Source organism: Pithys albifrons, chromosome 1, assembly GCF_047495875.1.
Source record: "Pithys albifrons albifrons isolate INPA30051 chromosome 1, PitAlb_v1, whole genome shotgun sequence".
Classification (NCBI taxonomy): domain Eukaryota; kingdom Metazoa; phylum Chordata; class Aves; order Passeriformes; family Thamnophilidae; genus Pithys; species Pithys albifrons.
In genome coordinates, this window is record NC_092458.1 from 95088236 (window position 1) to 95111222 (window position 22987).

Below are 22987 nucleotides of genomic sequence, written 5' to 3' on the forward strand. Positions count from 1 at the left end.
TCTTTCTTTCTTTCTTTCTTTCTTTCTTTCTTTCTTTCTTTCTTTCTTTCTTTCTTTCTTTCTTTCTTTCTTTCTTTCTTTCTTTCTTTCTTTCTTTCTTTCTTTCTTTCTTTCTTTCTTTCTTTCTTTCTTTCTTTCTTTCTTTCTTTCTTTCTTTCTTTCTTTCTTTCTTTCTTTCTTTCTTTCTTTCTTTCTTTCTTTCTTTCTTTCTTTCTTTCTTTCTTTCTTTCTTTCTTTCTTTTTTTCTCTTTCCCTCCCTTGCTCCCTCTTCCCATCTAACTCCCTTACTCTCTTCCTTTCTATCTCTCCCTGAGAGAGGCAATTGCAGACTGATATTCGGAATGTCTCCTGACAAGTACACACCAATTCTCTAGTATCATCACAGCATACCCTCCTTTAATTTTTCAGAAATTTTAATGACTAGAGTTGCTAAGAGGCCAAAACCCCAATTTGTGAAGATGATTTAGTAGGTGATTTGAGCATCTGCAGTTGTCTGCTCACAGAACATAAAGCCCTAAGCCAAACACTTTATGCCTCTTCCCTTTATAGAAAGAAGTGAACAAGTAAAGCTGATGGAAAACATGTGCCTCCCTTCCTTTATCTAAAGACTGATCAAATAAAAACATTCAGCCAGGCAACCGTCACAATTTTCCAAAGGCAACTCTGCCAGGTTCCAGAAGACTGCAAGGCTTCTAGAAAACTCAGTTCTCTGACATTTCAGCAGTACAGTACCATCACAGGGGGAAGGGCAGCAATTGTTTCCTTATCTAAATTACATCCTAATTTATTTTATTTTCAATATACGAAACTGCCGTGGGTGGGCAACTTTGAATATCAGCAAGGCTTCAAATGGCAGAAAGCAGGAAGAAAAGCCAGCAGATTTCAAAGCCCTTTAAATAGCTTAATCAGTAAGAAGTGCTAACATAGTTTAGGATTAATACTTCTGATTAACAGTGAGCTACATGGGTTTAAATTATGTATTCTGCAAAACTCTAACTTTGGAGAACTAAGCACAAACAAAAGGATGGTCTCCTGATCTCTACCAAGTATTCATGTCTAAGAACAAAGCAAGACTTACAGTGTTTGATACAAATATGGTAATTTGATTTCTATATTAAAGTTCTTAACCAGTCTCAAAATTGGATTTTAAAAAATTACTGAAAGTCTATTTTAATTTTAAAATTACAGTAGTTTCAACCTTTTTTTTTTTACACACAATTGTATCTATGTATCTCTCAGTTATACCTTACACCACTTTGTAGACCTAATTCTAATTCAAGATTGTATTCAACTGGGTTAGATTCCAGCTTGATAGATACTGTGGTTTATTCATAAGCAGTCAAATATAGTGTCAAAGGGTCTTGATTTGACTTCAGCCTTAAAACTAGAAAGTCTAAATGGGATCCCAAAACAGCAATAGCTTTCCTATCGGATCTTTAGACCTTTTCTTTAGAACTAGCATATCAAAACAACCAAGAGAGCTTTTAAACTCAAAGCCAGTTGTAGAAGAAAATAAACAGGAATAATGTATTTTTAAACTAGAGGAAGAAGTAAAACAGAATTAAAGGAGAAGAACTTAAAATTTAAGAAAATTAAATCTTTGTCCTCACCACCCTATCTTGACAGGGCAGGTCTTTTTCAACTAGTTCACTTTTAAGTATAGGATCCTTTCAGTGATGTTCTGGATGGCAACAAATACTGTAGAGTCCCCACAGCATTTAGGAAAAAATCACTTAATAATAAAATCATTTAGGTTGGAAAAGATCTTTAGTATCATCAAATTCAACCATAAACCCAGCACTATCAAGACTGCCACTAAACCACATCCCCAGCTGCAATATCTACATGCCTTTTAAATATCTCCAGGGATGCTGACTCAACCACTTCCCTGGAGAGTCTGTTCCAATGCTTGATAACCCCTTTGGTGAAGGTATTTTTCCTAATATTCAATCTAACACCCACCCTGGCACAACTTGAGTCCATTGCCCCTTGTCACTTGTTACTTGGGAGAAGAGACTGACCCTCACCTCACTACAACCTCCTTTCATGCAGTTGTAGAGAGCAATGTGTTTTCCCTGAGATTCCCTTTCTCCAGGCCAAACAACCCCAGCTCCCTCAGCTGCTCCTCATAAGACTTGTGCTCCAGACCCTTCACCAGCTTTGTGGCCTTTCTCTGGGCGTGCTCCAGCATCTCAATGTGTTTCTTGTAGTGAGGGGCCCAAAACTTAATACAGGATTTGAAGTGTAGCCTCCCTAGTGCCAAGTACAGGGAATGATCACTTCACTGGTCCTGATGACCACACTATTTCTGATACAAGCCAGGATGCCTTTGGCCTTCTTGGCTGCCTGGGCACATCACCAGGTCATGTCCAGCTGGCTGTTGACCTACAACCCCATATCTTTTTCCTCCAGGTAGTTTTGGGTTGTTGTGACCCAAGTGCAAGAACCAGCACAGGGCTTTGTTGAAGGCAGACAACATCCACAGCCTTTCCCTCATCCAAGAATTGAATCACCTTCTAAGAGATCAGGTTAGTCAAGCAGGACCTGCCCTTCATAAACCCATGCTGACTGGGCCTAAAACCCTGGTTACCTCCTGTACATGCTGCATGATGGCACTTAAAATAATCTGCTCCATGACATTCCCTGGCACAGGAGGTCAGATGGACAGCCCTGTAGCTCCCCACATCCTCCTTCCAGCCCTTCTTGTAGATGAGTGTCACATTTGACAACTTCCAGTCAACAGAGATCTCCCCAGTTAGCCAGGACTGCTGGTAAAGGATTGAAAGTGGCTTAGTGAGTACCTCTGTCACGTCCCTCAGTACTCTCTGGTAGATTCCATCAGGACCCATAACTTGTGTATGTCTAAGGGGTGTAAAATATCACTGACCCCCTTGAATTAGGGGGGCTTCATTATGCTCCCCGCTCCTGACTTCCAGTTTTAGGGGACTGAGTACACCAAGAATACGAAAAAGCAAGGCAAAGAAGGCACTGAGGACTTCAGCCTTATCCTCAGCCTCTGTCACTATGTTTCCCAATGCATGCAATGGAGATAATACTTCTTTTCCTCCTTTGAGATGTAGCTACAGGGTCTGCTCTATGCTCTTCTTAACTATTGTCTACCCCTTCTGTAAGCTCCTTGCTTACTATTCCTTCCCTCCTCACAGCAGAAGTGTCCATAGCTGGGAGGGCCCAGTCAGTCTCAGCAAGAGCACTCTACTCCCCTTCTTACTGGAGGTACAACCTGACCCAAAGAGCAGCAAAGAGCAAAGCAGGCAAATCTTCTCCTTCACTTTTATTTAGTTTCATGTTTCTAAGGAAAAATAACTGCTAAAGCAACAACACAGATGCCACACTTCATATGACTAAGCCACATTCCTGTTCATGGACTGTATCCATTCCAGACTCAGTTAAAACAGGAGATGAATTTAAACTGGTGAAACAATAACTGACCACTTTCTGGAAATGTATGAGCAGAAATGAGGCAACATAGGATGGAGAGAGCTCAATTCTTCGTGCTGCACAGACACTGCCAATCTAGTTACAAGAGGGCCGGCCTGGAGCAGTACAGATATAAAGGACTTTAGATCAATTAGCTTGGTAAATGGGAACTGTTCTCAGGAGTACATTTGCTGAATAGATTTCACTTGTGCTGATCTCATGGTATTTTGAGCAACTAACAGGGAAAGCATTCTTTTTCTGAGTAATATGTCTGTCAGCCACCACTCATGACTGAGCAGACAAAGGAAGTCACAGGACTGTTATGATACTGTGATAAGAATGTATTTGATTTTGAACAAATAATTTTGTCCTATTATGATTTCAGAATACCTTTACCCCCACATCTCCTTGATGACAAGAGCTGAATGATAAACTAGATGCCCTCTAATTCCATTCATTTATATCAGCTTTTGGCATGTGTTATTGAAAGTCTAGTCTTAATTATTTGCATTTGTAGCATTACATTAAGCATTTTCACATTAAGGCCATCTCCAAATAGAACACTCTGGGACTTATAACTACCTCCGTATAACAGCCTTTCCCTCTGTGTTTGCCATCAGAAATTCCACACAGATCTGCAAGTGTTCTCTTCAACAAAAGTGAGTTGACAGCCAAAATCAGCAGGAGAAACCATGCAAAGCTTATCTGATGTAAAAGCACTACATTAAGTGCATCAGACTGCTGGCAGTGTTAGAATCACTCTAAGGAAATGACTCTTTGCCTGTAACTGTTAAAGACAGCTTGATGAATCAGCTGCATCATAAGGGAACCAGTCACTGACAACTCTTTAGAAAGAAGAAAATAGCTACAACTGCTCTGAAGAATCCAGCTGGGAGCATCATAGTTTGTCTAGTTGGAATATATAGGCAACAAGAGACAAAAGGAAATAAAGATTTTAAAAAAAAATTAAGTTACCCAAGTGAAATTAAGTTCTTTAAAATGTGAAAGCAGCTACAGAAAATAATATGCAAAACATACAATTGCTGTTCAAGGTTTGGATCTACCAGAGATTACATCAACTATCTTCTTTTCTCTTATTGCCACTTTAATTAATCATGGAATAGTAGAGGAAGAGAGGGAAGAATTCATAAGCACTTGTTACCATTTCTTATCCATACCAGCTAGTTCATGTTTAGCTACAAGACAAACAACAAAGTTCAATTTTCAATTTCTACTTTGACAGCAAAAGTTCAGTCAAAGCCTTCTGATTTAGGTCTAACATCCCCCTAAGAAACCACCATTGCAAAGTCGAATGCAAAGACCCAACAGTATCTACTAAGAACACATTTATATAATTCTTCTGCTGCTTAATAACTGAGAAAGGTAAGGAGATACGTAGAAGAGATTCATTGGGCTAGTTGCATTAAAATAGTATCTGTTCAGTAATTGGAGACACTGGTTATTCCACCTTATAAAAGGCAATAAAACCATGTGAGAGTTTGCTTCTCAACAGGAAAAAAAAAAGAACCATAGAATTTTGTTTCAGTAACAAAGAATTAAAGCCTTTGAAATTTGGTGTCCTATGGCCCACTATCATTACAGTATTGTGGGTAACAAAAGATGTAGAGTTAGTTAAAATTGCCAGCTGGTTTGATTTTCCTCTATCAAGGATCACAAGAGAACATAACATGGGTGATGGGTTGACAGGAACATGAATTAACTGGCTTTTTTTCTGTTTTTACCCGAACTCCAAAATATATCTGGGCCGCGTGAAAATGGAGTATCTTCAGCTGAATAGCACTCTCTTTCTCCAGCTAAAGAAAGTATGTCAACAGCTTTCTGATAGGTTATTAACTAGTAATTAACACATTTAGAAGTAACCTGGAGGTGATGATGTAACAACAAACTTCAAGAATTAAACACAAATTAAATAAAGTAACCTTTTTTTGTTTTGAAATAAATTCATCTTGGCAGCCTACATTTTGAACTATTTGCTTTTTTCACTGAAAGTTCAGCAAAAGCAATACTGGGATGAGATCTTACTTTCACTCATACTACAGGTCAACAGCTGCACTTTAAGAGTGTATAGTCTCTTGTGATCAAATACCGCCTGTTTTTTGTTTTTATTCATGGAGTGGCAATCCTTGAACTCTGCCCTACAAAACTAGAGGGTGACTACAGCTGTACTGTATTACAGCAAATTTGGCTTTGTTGCCAGAATTCCTTTGACCTTACATTGAGGTTGTTTTTCACCATTTCAAAGATTTTAGAGGGCATGAAGGCAAGACTCAGCACTGCCTCCCAGAGTGCTAGACAAATGAAGTGTGCCTTATGAAAATATATTAGCACCATCTATTTGTAGGCACCACCTCACTTATTCAAATTTTTCACAGCAGTGCTTTGATTTTCCATATCTGGTCTCATCACCAGGCAAGATGTCAATGGTAATATAACACTGTGCAAATTTTATTTTCTGCTATTTTATATATTTGTATTTATTTTGGCTCCCAAACCTGGAGAAATATTTGTTGTTGGCTCAACACCAAATATAGCTTAAAATGGGAAGCATTTAAAAATAGTTCTGTTTCTATTAAGTAGAATAACCAAGACACACTTCTAAGACAGTCAGAGAATCATGGAATAATTTAGGGTGGGAGGGACTTCTGTACGTCATCTAGTTCAACCCTCTGCTCAAAACAGATCTCATCAGATAAGGTTGCTGGCAGCCACATCCAGCTGAGTCTTGTGTTAAAAAAGAAAAAATTCCTTGCTGGAACTTCCCATGTTCCAATTTGTGCCCAGTTCCTCTTGTCATATTACTGGGCACTTCTGCTGAAAATCTGTCTCTATCCTCCAATCAGATATCTGTGGACAATTTTAGATCATCTTCCTCATCACAGATTAAATAAAACACCAACTATCCTAGCTACAAAATTCACATTAATAAACACTCTGAATTATGAAAATGTATATATGTATGTATGTATGGCCAAACCTCGCGAATGAAGATTTGGGAAGGGCTCTCGCCACGTGAGGGTTTGCCCTTCCAGCCTGCACAGTGGATTTTTTTTTTTAGGTGAAGCACAGCGTGCGCAGAACTGACCCCACCGTTTCAGTCCTGAGGTCCATCTGCCACGGCTGAGCGAGCTTGGACAGTGACAGTGAAGTCCTCAGGACTGTCACAGCACTTGGTACTAACCAGGGCTGACCCTGCTGAGCATCCGAGATCTGATGGGATGGGATGGCAGGGAGGCATTGAACTGCCTGATACGGTCTCCACTGAGACTCGAACTCATGACCTTGTGATCCAGACTCCAGAGTGCTCACCATTACACCACGGAACCGCACCTGTTATGAAAATAGGTTCCATATAAAAAGGACAACAAAGAATACCTTATTAAGGGAGGGCAAGCTAAAAGCATTGCATATCCTTTTTTCATGTGTAAGAAAAGTTACCAAATAAATATTTTTCCTAAGGATTATTATGCCTGCAGTCTGTACACGAGTCTAACATTACTTCCAATAATAGACACATAACTAGAAAAGTAGGCCTCCAACATGAAATCAACTTTCAAAACACAAGCATGCATGTCTATCTACAAAAAAACTAACTCATAAGCTTTAGCTTGCAGGATCTTTTTGCTCAGGTAGCTCCTCCCCCCCCCCCCAAAAAATGAGCAAAAACATGCTTACTCTTGCCTATGGATCAACATTTATTACACTGAGATCCACTGGGACATTTTTAGGGGTGAACAGTCAGAATAGTTTCAACAGTATAATTTCTGTTCTCCTTAACTGGAGTTTTTCTGCCCCCAGACTATTAATTCTGTTCATTTCAAAGCCATTCTGTTGCTCCAAGGAAGGAAATGAGGAGCAGAAGGATTCATTCCATTTTGAAATGTTGGGTTTTTTCACTTAAATGACACTAATACGGAAATGGTAGGTTCTTATTTTGAACATGGTACTAGATAGATTGGATTAATAAAGCTTGCTATTTTAAGCCTTATTATTAAGGGGTTTATTCTATTGATAACCAAAAACTAGTAATTAATTCCACCCTATTAAAGTTGTGAAGTTAGCACCTCTTTTCCTCTCCCATTGTAACTGAGAGATTAGATGTGAAAAGACATCACCAAAGACCCAGACAACCTAAATTCCATCTAACTTCTGATGTCTAGGACAAGTTGGATGCCTTTGAGGAGAATATATGTGTTAAAGAGGAAGCCACCCTATGTCAACAAACAGAAAATACAGAATTTCAATTAAGTCTTGCTGGAAAATAGATTAGAAGAAGCTGTAGGAAGCTAAATTCAAGGCCAAAGTAGAAAATGAAACAAACAAACAAAAGTCTTACTTTCATATAACCCGCATAGCTTCTCTTAATGCTGAAAGAACTCTTTTCATACAATACAACTGCAACATACACATTAGTCCATTTACTATTTTTCAGAAATTGCATTTAATGACCTGGTTCCCAACTCAGAATAAAGATGCATTCAAGAGATTTAAAAAAAATTCCTTCTTGTCTACATCTTTGAAATACTTTTATTTCAAATATGGCAACTTTTTTAAGATGCATCAACATTCCTAACAGAATGTGCACAGCAAATAAATTACCATAAATTGTAATTCCTCTCCATATTTCTTTCCTATCTGCTGCAATTTTAGAAATTTAAATTGTAATAGAAATTCACTACTAAAGGAGTATAAGTACCTGAAATATCCAGTGGGGAATCCCCTCAGTGCTGGTATTCAGCTGAAGGTAGTGACTCACCAAGACATCCATAGGAAAAGATGGACTGTGAGGGCCCAGAGTCAGCCCCTTCCCTTCCTGTGCCCTTTCTCACAGGGCTCTTTCAAGCTTACTGACAACTTTTCTGTCACTTGCAATGCATATTTAGTTTTTACTAATGCTAATTAGAAATAAGTTGCTCTTAACTGTGATAAACTGAATAGATATTTTTCGGAGAAAATTGTTAGAGCATTTGTATTACAAAGCCACAAAGATTTTAAATCTTCCTTTTCTAGTTCCTCTCTAGTGATGACTACAGTTCAGAACTGAGTTAATAAGCTGTATCTCAGTATTTAGGATCAGTTAGGCCAATGCAGAAGTAGAGATGTAGTTATCAGCAATTCCAGCTTCTATTTATCTCCATAAATCAGTGTACCAAAAGAAGTTTATTACTTATATGCTGCCATCACTTTCACCTGTTTTCAGATGATTCAAGCACTTTGAAGTTTCACTTTATCTTCATTGCTATCTCCCTCACAAGTCTCCTTAAACATGTTGGTTTAAAATTATTTTTATTGGACTTAGCTGAGTAACTATCCTTGTTTTTAGGTTGCAAAGCTGAAAAGAGCCTGGATATAAACTCGGGATCCCACTTCAGTCCAACTCCCAACTCCAGCTTTCATTCTGCATCTCATTTTCTATTATTTTTTAAAATAGCAGCAAACCCCTGAAAACAAGCAAGAAAACTGTTGTTTGAAAATAATCAAGCCTCCAGCTCTGATGGAAAAAGGAACAAGAGTTAAACTTCTGAAATCTTCCTTGGAATGACTTCAAATAACCTGACCCTGGCTTCCCTTGGGAGAAAATATAAGAAAATTCAGCTCCTTTATATGCCCAGTCAGTAAACTCAACTCTGTTTAAAGGTAAAAATTGAGTTTAAATAAAATTCAACATTGAACAATTCATTTTTTTTTTGAAGGATAGGGACAGAATAAAGCCTATCCTTTATTTTCAATGCATAATGCCCTCTTAAAGTCAAGCTGAAAAATTTTTGATAGACACTACTTTTCAAATCAACAACACACAAACTGAAAAGGACATTATTAATCCAGAAAAAACTCCTTGTTAATAAAAGACCCTGAAATCCTTAATTCAGTCTAGATTATGGATCACTTATTTGCCGTAGGGTAAAGCTTAATTTAGATTTGATGTTGTTAAGTTCTCCAAGGGCTTGTGCCTCTGGCTTTACTCAGAGCCAGTTGTTCCTTGTTGTTTTTTCCAGAGTGGCCTGGCATGTATTGTTCCAGGCTGATGTAACTTCACCTGGACAGAGCTGATGAGACAGTGACGGTATCTTGCTCAGAAGAGATGGCCTTTCCAATCCTGGCTCCTTCTTCTGTCCAAGGAAAGAAGCCCAAGGCAACTCCACCCAGGCTGGGCTATGGAGAAAAAAACTGTATCCTGGCCAAAGAACCTGACAGATTCTGTATAAATTTGTTCAATAAAGGCATGCAGAGGACTGTGGTGAGCAAGAAGGGCATCCCAAGTTTCTAGGTCTAACTCTTGCAAGTCTTGAAAGAACATCAGTCAACATATACACCAAAAGAGAAATGTGGTATTTGGGCATAGTTTCATATTAGGTAGTCATATTTTAGAGCTGATGAAGTGAATAAAAACATGGACTTTTTTAGCAACAGCTTCTCAATAGGGAGAACTCAAAAAAATACTGAGAACTTGAGGAGGTGAGGAATTCAGATTCTGCCTGGTCTGGCTCTGCCCATAAATCATAAATAGATTGAAGCAATCAGTATTAAAGACCATTGACCTTAATGCAGTAAGTTTCTCAAAAACATGCTCATGGGCAGGCAATGAATTGTTACTGCCATTACCTATTCAATGGCAGGCAATATTTAGCATCACCCCTTCCCTAATCCACTTTTCATCTACAAATATCAATGCACTGTTGAAGAATCAAAAAACAAAGGCATAATAAAAAATACTGTCTGGAACTGCAAGTGCATTTTCTTCTGCAAGAGTGAAGATACTATACTTTACAATCCAGGATGTCAGCCTTCATTACTGAATGCACAGATTACCTGACACATGGGTTAATTTGTACCCAGGTGGTAATGGGGTACTGATATGGTAATAGCCATTTTGAAGTCTGTTCCTTACATATGATCACTATCTATTACATTATAATACATAATTTATTTTTTTTATTTCCCTGTGTGACTTACTCATCCAGGGATCTTTTGAAATGTTTTAGAGGAATCAGATTTAAAAGAAGAATACGAAATAAGTGACAGTAAGAAAGTATCACTTCTCCTGTGTTAGAATACAGCAGCTTTAAATTAATGTTAGAAAAGCCCCAAGCAGTACCGAATTGATGTTTGCATGTTTATCTGCATTCATGGAACAAAATAGGTAATAATCCTCCTTCTATGAGAAGTATTACCTTACTTGGCACAATCCAAGAAATTGAAGTATTCTGTAACATTGGGTTATATGTTTTCATAGCTAATATTGTTTTAACTCCTTCTCTGACTCAGCACATGGTTATTTTTAAGGACAAAACTGCTTAAAGACAGTAGTATTTAGACAGCTAGCAGACTCCACAAGCTATACTAACAGAGTAAATTTGAAACCTGCATATACTTCCAGCTCTTGACTTTAAACTAATCTGAGTCTCAGAATCACCAACATATCTACGTATGTTTCAAGATTGTTGCTTTCTTTATTTTAAACATGAAGAGTTGGCTCCCAGCCCCTCCATGCACTAGTTCTCACTTCTAAAAAGATCTCTTATAATGAATAAGTCAGTGTATAGAGCCCTATAAAATAGTCCAACTTGATAAAATCTAGGAAAATAGCAAAGTCAATGACTAGAGGCAGAGTATCTTACCCAGGAAAAAAGCCTGAACAAACAGGAGTCATCCAGCTTAAAGAAAATGTATATAGATATTTTCCACAGGAAGACTACTGTTTTTCTCCTACACCTCTAAGTGTGCACCATAAAGCCTCAAGGAGAGCTGTTCTCCTCAATGCTATGCTTGAATTCCAATATCCTACTTCCTATCACTAACACTTGGATAACAAAAATCCAATAAGGCATGATTGCTTCAGTATATAGATAAGAAAACTGCCAGGGAGAAGCAAGATTAATTTGTCCCATGAGAAGAGCAAAATACCTCAGTGCAATCGCTTGAGTAAAAGCAATAAAGAACATCCAGGAAACTACAAACTGTTCAGCCAAACAGGCCCCAGTAACAGCCACATCCATATGCAAGACAAACAGGAAGGTGATTTGGAACAGCCAGTGTAAATTTACCAAGCCCAGGCTGTTTGACAAACCCTGCTGCCTTCTGAAATGTAATTTCTGGCTTTATATACAAGGGGTGAAGGTAATTTACTTCAACGTTGACACAATTTCCACAGGTATTCTTCTTGTCAAACTGGAGAAATGCAGACTGGATGTGTACATTACAGGGTAGATGGAAACCTTGGCTCAAAGAATAGCAGCCAGTGGTTAAAAGTTAAAAATCCTCATTGATATGCTTCTGGTTCTTTAGCAATATCCTGTGTAATTCCTAAACTCGTTTCAGTGAGGGGAAATGTTTTGCGCTTGGTGTAGCCTTGGGAAAGAGCTTGGGTTGTGCAAACAGAAGCTGGTGAGTTTTCCATAGGGATCTGCTTTCAAATTGAAGGAAGACAAACTAGACTGAGAGACATCCATTCAGAAATAGGTGAAATTTTTTTATAAATTCTCCACTATCCTATGTGTAGTTGAAACAGAAATCTTAGAAATAATACTCATTAAAAGATGGAAAGGGAGTGGGATTATCCTTTCTCTGAAGTCACAATGGTTTTCCACTTCCAGCATTGCAACCATCATATAAACACACAAAGTATCTGAATTCTGTGCTCAGAATAACACACAAGGCATACAAGACTTCAAATAGTGCAAGGATTAATAGCTATGGATGCTCACTTGGCAATGGTGTTGCAATATTCTGTGTGTCAACTTTGGAATAAATTCCCTTCCTTTCAAAGGTAGACAGCTGATAAAGCAATAAAATATCTGAAGAATACATAAGAATTCTTAGGTGGTGTTGTACATCAACAAAAGAGTAAGCAAACTTCATCAGTTAACAAAAGCAGTAGTGAAATAAGAAATTATGTTGTGCTTTGAGAACTGCAAATTGGGCTTGTCAATGCATTCAAGTCTATCAGCAAAGCTCTTGGCTGGTTATTCTCTTTCAGTTTAGAAAGCTCTAGACACAAATAGACAAACAAAATTTAAATTAAAAAAGAATTCCTCTACATTTCCAAAAGAGCAGTCAAAATACAGTGGTTTCACTTCTGTTCTTGGTCTCTAAAGTGAACAATCTCACACATGTCTATGACACTTGCTGGATACAGCCCAGACCTATAGGGGTTGATTCCAACTGCACATAGTTTTTCCAGCTGGAAAATGTATCTCATGTTGCACTATTGAATGAGAAGGATCTCAAGACTGCTGACTTGCCTTCTTATTACCAAGAAAAAAAAAAGGTACCAGATTAAGAAAAATCAGAGATGATCCTTTTTATCATCTATATTGGTCCACATTCTGAGTTGGCAGAGATCAAAGGAAAGATTCTTCAGTTTAAACGCAGCTGAAGAAAGAAGCAATAGATTCCCAGTAAATCTATAATTTAAAAAGTACTAATAAAATAAATACTTCTTGATTTTAGAATGCACTATCAACTGTCAGAATGTGTCAAAAATTCTTTTTCAGCACTATGAACACCTTGTGAAGCAGAGACATTGTTAACTCATTCTAAGAGAACTAAAATATGAAGTAAATAGTTCTAAATCAATGGATTAGAGAAAGAAATGGAAAAAAGTAGTCATGGTAAGTACACAACAGGTGGAATAAAAGCTATGTGTATTATTAAGGGAGGACTAAGATAAGATAAATACTTATTTTTGCTACTAAAAAGTATTTACATAGGATATGGCATACAAAACAGAGTTAATGTTCTCTGACTATATTTCCAAATACTTTATTCATTACATCACCTGCTCACCACATTTCCTGTTATCTACAGAGATGAAAGAAAGCAGTGAGGAATAATCTCTAGTTTTAACCCACTTTTCTATGTCCAAATTTAAAATACTTTTTAATATAAGTTTTCCAGCCAGTGTTTTATTGAAAAAAACCAACCAACCAACAAACCCCCAAATCAATAAAGAATACAATCAGCACCACAAAATGAAGGCTTATGATAACTTGGGGGTAGGATAGGGGCATGTACCTCTATGGACCAAACTATCAGCTAAGCAATGTTTGTATGTCTGACTTTGCATTTTTACTTGTACTTCACTCAGGCATGTATCCAGTTTCTCATGGAGAATTTATGGTATGTAGGTCTCATTACTGATCTTGTGTGCAGTGGATTACAGTCTGCAGTAAATTGCATTAATTCCCAAGAAATATCCTCTGACATAAGCGTATATGAAGTACATAAATATTGCTCCAAGACTTCAGAGTTTTGAAATGAGATGGTCTTTCCTGTGCCAGTTTTGTTTGACAACTGACAAGCATTTTAAAGCTACAAAAACAAATAAATTGAAAAAAAATCTAAAAAGGGCAGGTCACGGAAAAAATATTCACAGTGCTTGATGTTTCAGCTCTGAAACAAGGCATAAATAAGAGTATCTATTCCCTCTGGGTGGTGGAGCATTTGTAATTTTTCTTCATCCTTAATACTAAGAGCAACCTCACGTTGCCTTCAAATAAATATACTAATAGCATATGATGTCCCTTGCTAATTTCTGCAAGTAGTGCTGAGTGCAAAGGGTACATCTGTTACATTACTGAGAAACTGCTTTCTAAGAATTCATTGCAGCATGTTAACAACATATACTAATGCTTTTATCAACTGCTATTTGACAATGTTACTAAAATTGTGAGAGTACAAGGGATTGCTAAAAGCCCTGGAAGATTAAAACAAACATTTTTTGATGCAAAACATTTACCCCAAATGAACAAGATCCCACAATAATTTTGTTTGTGTGTGCACGTGCATGCCTCGGTGTACTAGAGAGTCTATGTGAAAACACACTCATAACTTGCTTACTTGTTGCAATTTATTCTAAGTATAGATCTTCAATTGGAGCAAAAATCCCCAAATCTGTCAACAGTTCAAAAGAAGTTGTTTAGTTCAAAAAAGTTTTTTAAAAAATTCTAATTTATTATGTTTATACAGACTTGATGAACAAAGGACATAATTAACTCCTATACCATCATACCGAGTCATGACAGATTTATCAACTTCTAAGGAGCACTGAATAATCAACACAAGCAAGGAGACGTTTTTAATTAGAATTGCCAGATTTTGTGTCCTTATAACTAAAACAAAGAGCAGGAAGTTATGCTGAAGAGATACAATATTTGTGCTTGTCACATCATAGCTAAAAGCTGGTGCTCGTCAATAAGGTCACATGACCAATGTGGAGCAATTTCATGGTCGTGATTACAGCAGTAAATATCTGTTAATGAACTTTGTGACAAAGGATGAAGACCTGTTGATTTGAGCTGAACATGCAAGCCCATCACTTTTACCTGGGTCAGCTCCTCATTAAACTAAGAGAATGGTTCTTAAGCCTGACTGCAGCCATTTCCCTAACCACGTAACAAGCTATGCCTCAGCGTACATTGTGCTATAAATAAAAGCTGTGCCCTGCCATTTAATCCAACTACTTCAGTGTTTGTGTGAACCAGAGATAATGGAACTCTGCCAAAATGTTTGTATCAGACAATAGAGTTTTATTCCTATTATTTGTATCCCAATACTCAATTTCTTATAACTTTCCTTTATTTTCAGCATATGCTTGTGCATGTTGTATAGACATACTGAGATTTAAAAAGAAGAGTGATAAGGTCTAAGAGTCTTGCATTTTTCTTGTTCATGTATAGGCTTGAACTGTGGTAATGAGGGAATCTAAACTGCCAGAAAATGTTTTATCTTCAAAGTCAGAAAACAACCTTCTGGGACATTTCAAACTTACATATTTTTGAATCAACCACAATTTTATGTGTTTTAAAATTACTCCAGACTTTTACATCATAGAAAGAAAAATTAAAGTGAATAATTAATATAAAACAGATATTGCAAGCAGCTGGCAAAAGGAGAAAAGAATTTTCCAAAGGCAAGTTTAAAAAGAATGTTATTCCTTATACACTGTCAGTCCTCTAAAATTGGCCAGGTTCCCAAGATATTAATTATGTAAACTCATATCAAGCACTCTGTGGCCATTTATAGATTCATAAACTAATGCCACAACTGCTGGCGATAAGAATGAATACCACAATCTTTTACCACTCTATGGAATCATGCTTTCCTGAGCAGATTTCAAGAATAATGCAAAAACTTAGAACTATATAAAAATGCAGAAATAACCCTACAAAACAAATTCCCTGATACTTTGAGAATCCATTTTACCATTGACTCTTCAGAGGATTACAGGAGTTCCTTATTAAGTACAGACAGTGACACTTTAGTGTTAGCACACCACACCTACACACACAGAGAAAAAAGTAAATAAAAATCAGATCACTCACGAGGGTTTAGGCACTTCATTAAGCTGGCTTTTATCAAAGTGGATTTATTTCCATGGAAACCTGATGCCTTGGCATATCTGTTCAAGGTGAACAGGATTTATGTAAAAGCCATGACTAAAATCAGCCCAAGAAAAAATTTTGTATTCACTAGCCTTATATACTTTTATTTCACAAAACACTCTAAATATTATTAAATTATTACAGAGTGAAGGACCTCAGCAACAACTCTAAAGCATTTTGTGAAACAGATTTTAGATTTTGACTACCAGCCTCTGAACAAGTGCAGCAAATACTCCCTTCCAGACTGGGAGAAGAGTAGCTTTCCTCTAATAAAAAAGCATTCTCTACCTCCTTGCCTTTAGATCTAGAATCTCCATAGCTAATGTCTCTACTCCTTCCCATCATTTTATTCAGCAGCTCTGAAGCAGAGAAAAAAATCTGTGTTGATATTCTTAATGTGACCATCCTTATGTAACTTTGGTTGGATATCCGCACACTTTGATGACATCACTTTGGTTAAATGGTTAATGCAAAAATATCCAATTCTAGTGACCATAAATATAATCACAACTTCACCAACAGTAGATATTCACTTGGTGGTTCAAAATTTGACCTGTTGTTTCTTCATCTTGATATGACACACAGAGATTTACTCAAGTGGGGAGGTTTAGTGCTGATTTACCCAGAGTATAATGGCAAATGATTGGCACGTTTTGAGGGATATCCATGCTGGGAAAGTTGAACGAGGCCTTGCCTACCCAAAGATTTGATTCATGATGCTGCCAGTAGTCATCTTCATGACCACTGTTCTCACAGCAAAATAAGAGAAATTCGTATTTCATAAAGCAAGCTTGCATTACAAACATGTTATCCTATATTGTAGAAAAAATAATTTTCAAGTAAGGGCATTTGAATTAAGACCTGTCAGGCAAGTCTGAGTGGCATCTGATCTATTTCCAGCTGTCTTCTTCCTTCTGGGAAGATGCTACAAATGCAGCTGTTTGGTTCATGGCACCTTTTTTAGGCTGCAGCTTTTCCAGAACTCTAATACCCGCTTCTCTTCTTACCAAGATTTACCAAGTCAACAAGTATAATTCCAACCATCTCCTGCAAAAGGCAGTAGTCAAAAATGCTCCACAGCAACAAATTTATCTTGCTTACAAACAATTTCAAGTCTGCACTTGAATTTCCCCAAGGAAAAGAAAACCACTAGGAGCTGTATGAACAATTCTGACTATGACAGGTCACTGCTAGCCATTTTTACCCCCTGGAGCAGATAGAGCTTTCTGTTTGCACATGCAATGTGTAGTACACACCTGGTAAGTCCAAATGCTGCAAAGAGCTCTCAAATCCATTGTCCATTCACTGTGTCATCAGTCAATAGATATACAGACTCTATATCCATATACAGTAGGTCTGGCCAAAGAGCAGCAGCAGGATTTAGCCTATAGCTCTCCCCTAAGGTGAATTATGTAGCTTTTCCTGCTGTAATGGCTAGATTATATACAAAAGATTATATATAGATTATATACAAAAGATTATATGAAGGAGGGCTGAAAAATAATATTCAAATAGAGATATTTGGGAACATTAAAATTAAAATGAAGAGGTGGAAGGTAATACAGATTACCTAACAGTGAGATCATTTTGGAGGTGATCATACGCTATGGAATTTAATCCTGACAAACTCCACCCATATGTGTCACCACAATGTTGCACCACTGCCTGTGTAAATATAAAATTGGAATTCTGGTATTACAGATTATTTCTGAACTCAGATGCCTGATGCTCAGTATTGGATTTTGATATGTTTTTGTGCAAGTTGGCATGATAAGATAACTTTGATTAAATGAACAGCTATAATGGCAACATTCTTATGGGATGTTTTCATTTTCAGCAAAGAATGAGCCACATTTGCCATGACATATCTGCTGACTAAAAACCCTAGCCACTCCATTATAACACAAAAAGGATCCCTTTTAAATTTCTTGTAGACCTTGCCACTTATGTGCCATTAAACATAAGAAAAATATTTAATAAAAAACAAATTCATCTTGCACATCTCTTTTCCAGACACTAAAAAACCCGAAGTTCAATAGTTTAGTTCAAACTGGCCCTCTTTCCCAAGAATTTTTTTTAAAGGGTAATGCACTGTACATTTTGAAAAATAGTTTCCAGAAAGATGTTTTATAAACCACGGAGAAAGTGACATATAAACCACATGTTACTTCACTCCTTTTGTGGTATTTTGATATACCAGCTTCACTGCATGTTCAAAAAAGCACAGCTTTTCAGGAGTCTTACCATTTCTGCCCTGCCATCCTACAGCTACCAAAGGGGTGCTGATGTGGGGAGGGGAGAGGGCAGCACAAAAATGTATGTTTTGTCTGTTGCAGTACAGTAACTGTGATGCATTGAAACAGCTCAACATTGTTTTAACTGCTTGACAGCAGTAAACAAAAACACATGCTGAGTTTATCCTCTGCCTAGTAAGATGTATTACATAACATAGCATAGGCAGCAGACTTAGCTATGAATAAAATGAGCCTATTTCTTTCACAAATGTCAACAATTGGTTTGGAAGTATACTGTAAATACAGCACTCACTGTCAAAGGGATGTCAGCTATAATTATCGTAAGTGCAAATATTAGCTGGTAGCTATCTACAATATTAAGCCAAACATATTCATTGCTTACCAAACAAAGAAACAAATTCTTAGAGTAAAACTCTTACTTTTCCTGCCTATCCCCACAGTTGAAAACTGCAGATACAAAAAAGTTTTGGATCTGATTTTCTCTGCGTGAGTCTTTAAATCAGGCTTTTCCACATGGTGCCCTAAGGAATGTCAGGTCTCTACTCTTTTCCCTGTGAAGACAGCAACCAGGAGGAAGGTTAATTAAGGTTTTCTGGGCCCTTCCTGGAAAGCAGAAGAGGACAGGCCTGAGCCCTGGAAAGTAGGACAAGGATGGACCTGAATTCCACTGTACCTGATGACTAATTCAAATAGTAGGAAAACCACAGTTGTTAGAAACATGGCAAAAAAAACCCAACCAAAACAAATCAGAAAAACATTAAGACTCTTCTTTTTATAAATTTCATGAAACTGTAAGTTTATAAGAAGGAATCAACACCAAATTCTTTTCAGCTCTAACAAAGTAAGAACATAAGACAGAAGATATACAAAAGCTATTGGAAACAGAGGCTACAGTGGAAAAGCACATTTCCATGCACATCTGTATTGTAGCTGGAAAGTCAAGTGACAAAATCAAAAACATGAAATGCTGTTTTACCAAACAGAAAGAACTTGTTCCATAACTGTTGCCTTCAACATTTGTATCAATTCCAGCTGGAAAGGTGCCAGTGAAACACGGTTTACAAGGCAGTACAATCTTGTGGATTATGTCTTGCAACTTGTTTATTCTTGGTTCTGTGGCTTTGCTTTCTCATCTCTCTCTCAAATTCAGGATGCTGTGCTTACCAGAGCTCTAAAGACAAGACTTTTTGTCTGCACTCAGTTCCTGCCTAGAGAGACGATACTGCATTCTTTAAGAATGGAACGCTTCTGTTACGCAGAACCATAAAAATTAAAGTATAACAAGTTATAACTCTGACACCTTTGCATTGCAACCGTTTCCACCCATCATTAAAATATTGCAAGTACAACAGCGTTGAACTGGAGAATTATGTTTTGAATGGCTCTGACATCGTGGCATGAAGGAAGAGACAAAATAACTGTATAACATCCAAGTCTCTCTTTCTTCTGATGAAAAAGAAAACTTTAGAAGCTAAACAAAGTTGAAGTGGCTCAAATATTGGATGAAAGACCATCCTGAATTGTGCCATCATCTCCCACTCTGCTGTTTGGTGACCCCTCATATAATATTCACAGGCACCGAATGCAGAATTTTTTCAGCAGCTGAACCCTTAAATGAACCACAGGCATAATTGTCAAAAAAGCATTGCCTCCACAGTAAAACACAACACCTTCCACCACTCTTCCCTTTCCAGTTATATTGTCTTTCCTTATGCCTGTAAAATCTTATTGTAGAAAGAAACTGAATTAGGACACAACTTTAAACTTTCTTATGACTTGTCATTTGCTACAGTAAATATGACAAGAAAGCACAACAGAAAGGGTGTTTGCCTGCACTTAGGCCACTACACTAGGACTAGATACAGGTAAAGACCTTATTTTCTATAGAGACAAAACTATTATTATGTGGAATACATAGAAACTATGAAAGTTTCTGCTGGAATAGTTAACTGGTATTTTGCTGATGTTGACTCCTTGAGTCATGCTGGTAATGTTTCAAAATCATTCCCCCAACAGTGCCTTAATTTTTGAAATCAAAACTATTAAACCCCAACTTTATTAATAAAGAACACTCTTTTGAGAACAGCAGTAATATTTTCTTTGTCATGCTAGTCAAACCCATGCTTGTGGAGGTCAAAGTATAAAAATATATGAGAAACTGGAGCTATTTGTGTTCCAGCCTCCTGAATAGCATATTTGCACACAATCTCTCAGGGAGCTCTGGAAGTCACTGACATCCAACGGGTGCCCTGGCTCTGTTCCTTTGCAGCTGCAGGAGGCAAGATGTTCCTTTCACCTTGAATCACCGAATGGAATTCCCAGCACATGAGACCAGGGGTCAATGTATTTCTCCTCCTGTGGAGAGAAGACTTGAGCACTAGAATTCCAAAATTCAAGTAAGAGTGGGAAAATTTACTCTGATGACCTGTTCACATGAGTACCTGCACCACCAGAAAGCGAGTTTGATTAGATTGTTTTCCCTCAAGTTATAAAATTGATTCCGTTGTTCCCCAGAGAGCAAGAGTGACCCAAAGTTTCAGTCACATACTTTGTGACTTAAGGAACACAGAAATTCACTGGAATTTAAGCTTGCTTAGCATGGCAGAATAATGCTCTTAAAAGAACACTACCAATACATATCTTCATTTTTAAAATGCTTTAAGACCCAAACAAACTCTTTGCTCATGAAAAGAGCCTGTGCTCCTTATCAAAAATGACAGTGTTGTAGAAGACAATCCTTTGAACATTTCCAGATAACAGTTTACTAATATACTTGCTTTTTTGTTGCAGTACAATGTAAATAGTAACCAGAGAGGCAGCTACAAACAAAAGAATCAGACCAATGTTTCAACACTGCAATGGAAGAATCTTAAAAAAGCTGTTTCATTGAAAAGAAATGAAGTTTCCACCTGCATCTTAATGCATTTGGCAAACAAAACTTAACTCCTGTTATTTTAGTACAGAAAAAAATGCATGCCAGAGTTAATCTTGCAGTGGATTAGAAGCTTTGTCTGTATTTCACAGTTAACAAACTTAGAGCCACTATTCTACAGTAGTGAGCAGAAAGTCCAGTGAAACCATTTAAAAAGGACCGAAAAAAATTCCCTCCCTCAAGATAAGCAATACCTACAAGATTCCTCTCTGTTCAACATAATCTTCCCCTATAAAACCCACTACAATAGTTTACTTAAAGATTGCTTTTTTGAAAAAACTAAAGTCTCACAGTCTACTTGACTTGAACTGCATATCTATCTGTTAGTCACAGAGTACATATTTTCCCACTACTAGCAGTTTGCAGAAAACTCCACACTGGCTCCAGAAGGTGAGTTTGAAAGAAAACCACCTCCAAAAGAACATCCTCACAAAGGAGGGGGGAAAAAGGAGGGAAAAAAGCAACAACAACAACACCAACACCAAAAAATGTAAGAAAAAAGATGAAATCTTTGCCTCGAGGAGGGTTTGGGGGTGAAAAATCACCTCTACTCCCCAAAACATTTTCAGGTTCCCCATCTATGAAATGGAATCTCCCAGGGAGTCCTCAAAGTGCTTATGCCTTGATAAACATTCACCTAAGGAACTAAACCACAGCTTCCTATCTAAATGTCACTGGCTGCAGGAGAATGCAGATGTAAAATGCATTACAAAGCACGATGAACTCAGGCAAGCACTTCCACAAAGAGAGAGCAATACGTGCAGTACAGAAACAGTTGTGAAATTGCTGCTTTAATGCCAAGATAGTATGAAGTGTTTTACAATCCAGAGAGAAATATTCTTTTAATTTTATGCTATGACTATTCTTCCTCTGGTAAGTAATAAAATACTAGTAAAATGCCAGTGTTACATGTGTCACGTTAGCAAGGAAGAGAAGAGATCGCTGCCAGCTTTGCAAATCTACTGTACTTCCAGACTCCAGGAGAAAGAAAAAGTTAAACAAATATTCACACAGGTTTTTAGGGTTTTTTCTTCTTGTAGGAATTTTAATCAATCATACTTCTCTCCCTCAAAATGCATACAATCTGACTTACTGCAGTAAATTCCTCCTGAAATGTTAAACATGGATATAAAGGCAAAGCATATAAATTCTTTCAAAGACTGAACTGAAATCTTCAACCAGCAACACAGAATGCTTCTAAGTCACATTTTCTTTAAAATCTTAACAGCAGACCTGCACAATGCTGTCTAAATAGTTATAAAATTATTAAATACAGTAACTTTGTTTCATTGTACTTCACACTAGAGTCAAAACATGCTATGAAACTTTTGAGCCTATTTTATTCAAGAACTTTAAAGTTACTGTCTTGTACCTGCACTTAGTCCTTTTGACTGACCTTATTTCATATTTTCTGTTATTTTTCATCATTTTTAACATGATGAAAGTGAATTTCCATAGCAAAACACAGGCACAAAACCCCCAAAAACCCCACAACAGGAAAACAAACAACCCCCCAGAAAGTTGTTGTAGCTACTTGCCTCTTGGCAATTTCTGAGCATTTCCCAGGTTTAGTGCAAAATATCCACAGAAAAGAAGACAGACAAATCTTGACATCATGGTCACAAACCCAACCTCGCACTGGGAAAGATTCTGACAGGTATCACACAAAAGTCCTGCAGCTGCATTTAAGTGAACTGTTCTCTCTGTGACAAGAGGCAGCAACACTTTGACACAAGCTTAGTTTACACAGTGGGAGGAGACAAGATGACATCATTCACTCCCAATGCAAAAGGAGAATTAGCATTAAAAAAATAAAAAATTACCAGGCTTCTTCTACAATAATCTATGGTTTGTTCCAAGGTCTTTTCCACCACTAAAGCTAAGATATGACCGTTATATTACTTACATTTTGTGCAAATAAAACCAGGAATATCAAACTTTCTGTTAAATGAAAACAGATC

At 37.3% G+C, this 22987-nt stretch overlaps 1 protein-coding gene across 3 annotated transcripts in view; it reads right to left on the bottom strand.

The window, feature by feature from the left end:
* ABI3BP (ABI family member 3 binding protein) overlaps positions 1 to 22728 on the bottom strand; it is a 144728-nt gene extending 122000 nt beyond the window's left edge. For all 3 annotated transcript variants that reach the window (XM_071561311.1, XM_071561304.1, XM_071561297.1), the window contains exon 1: positions 22565 to 22728. In XM_071561311.1, the coding sequence (XP_071417412.1) occupies positions 22565 to 22643 (79 nt within the window). In that variant the 5' untranslated portion in view covers positions 22644 to 22728. The remainder of the gene's footprint in view (positions 1 to 22564) is intronic.
* Positions 22729 to 22987: the final 259 nt, after the last annotated feature.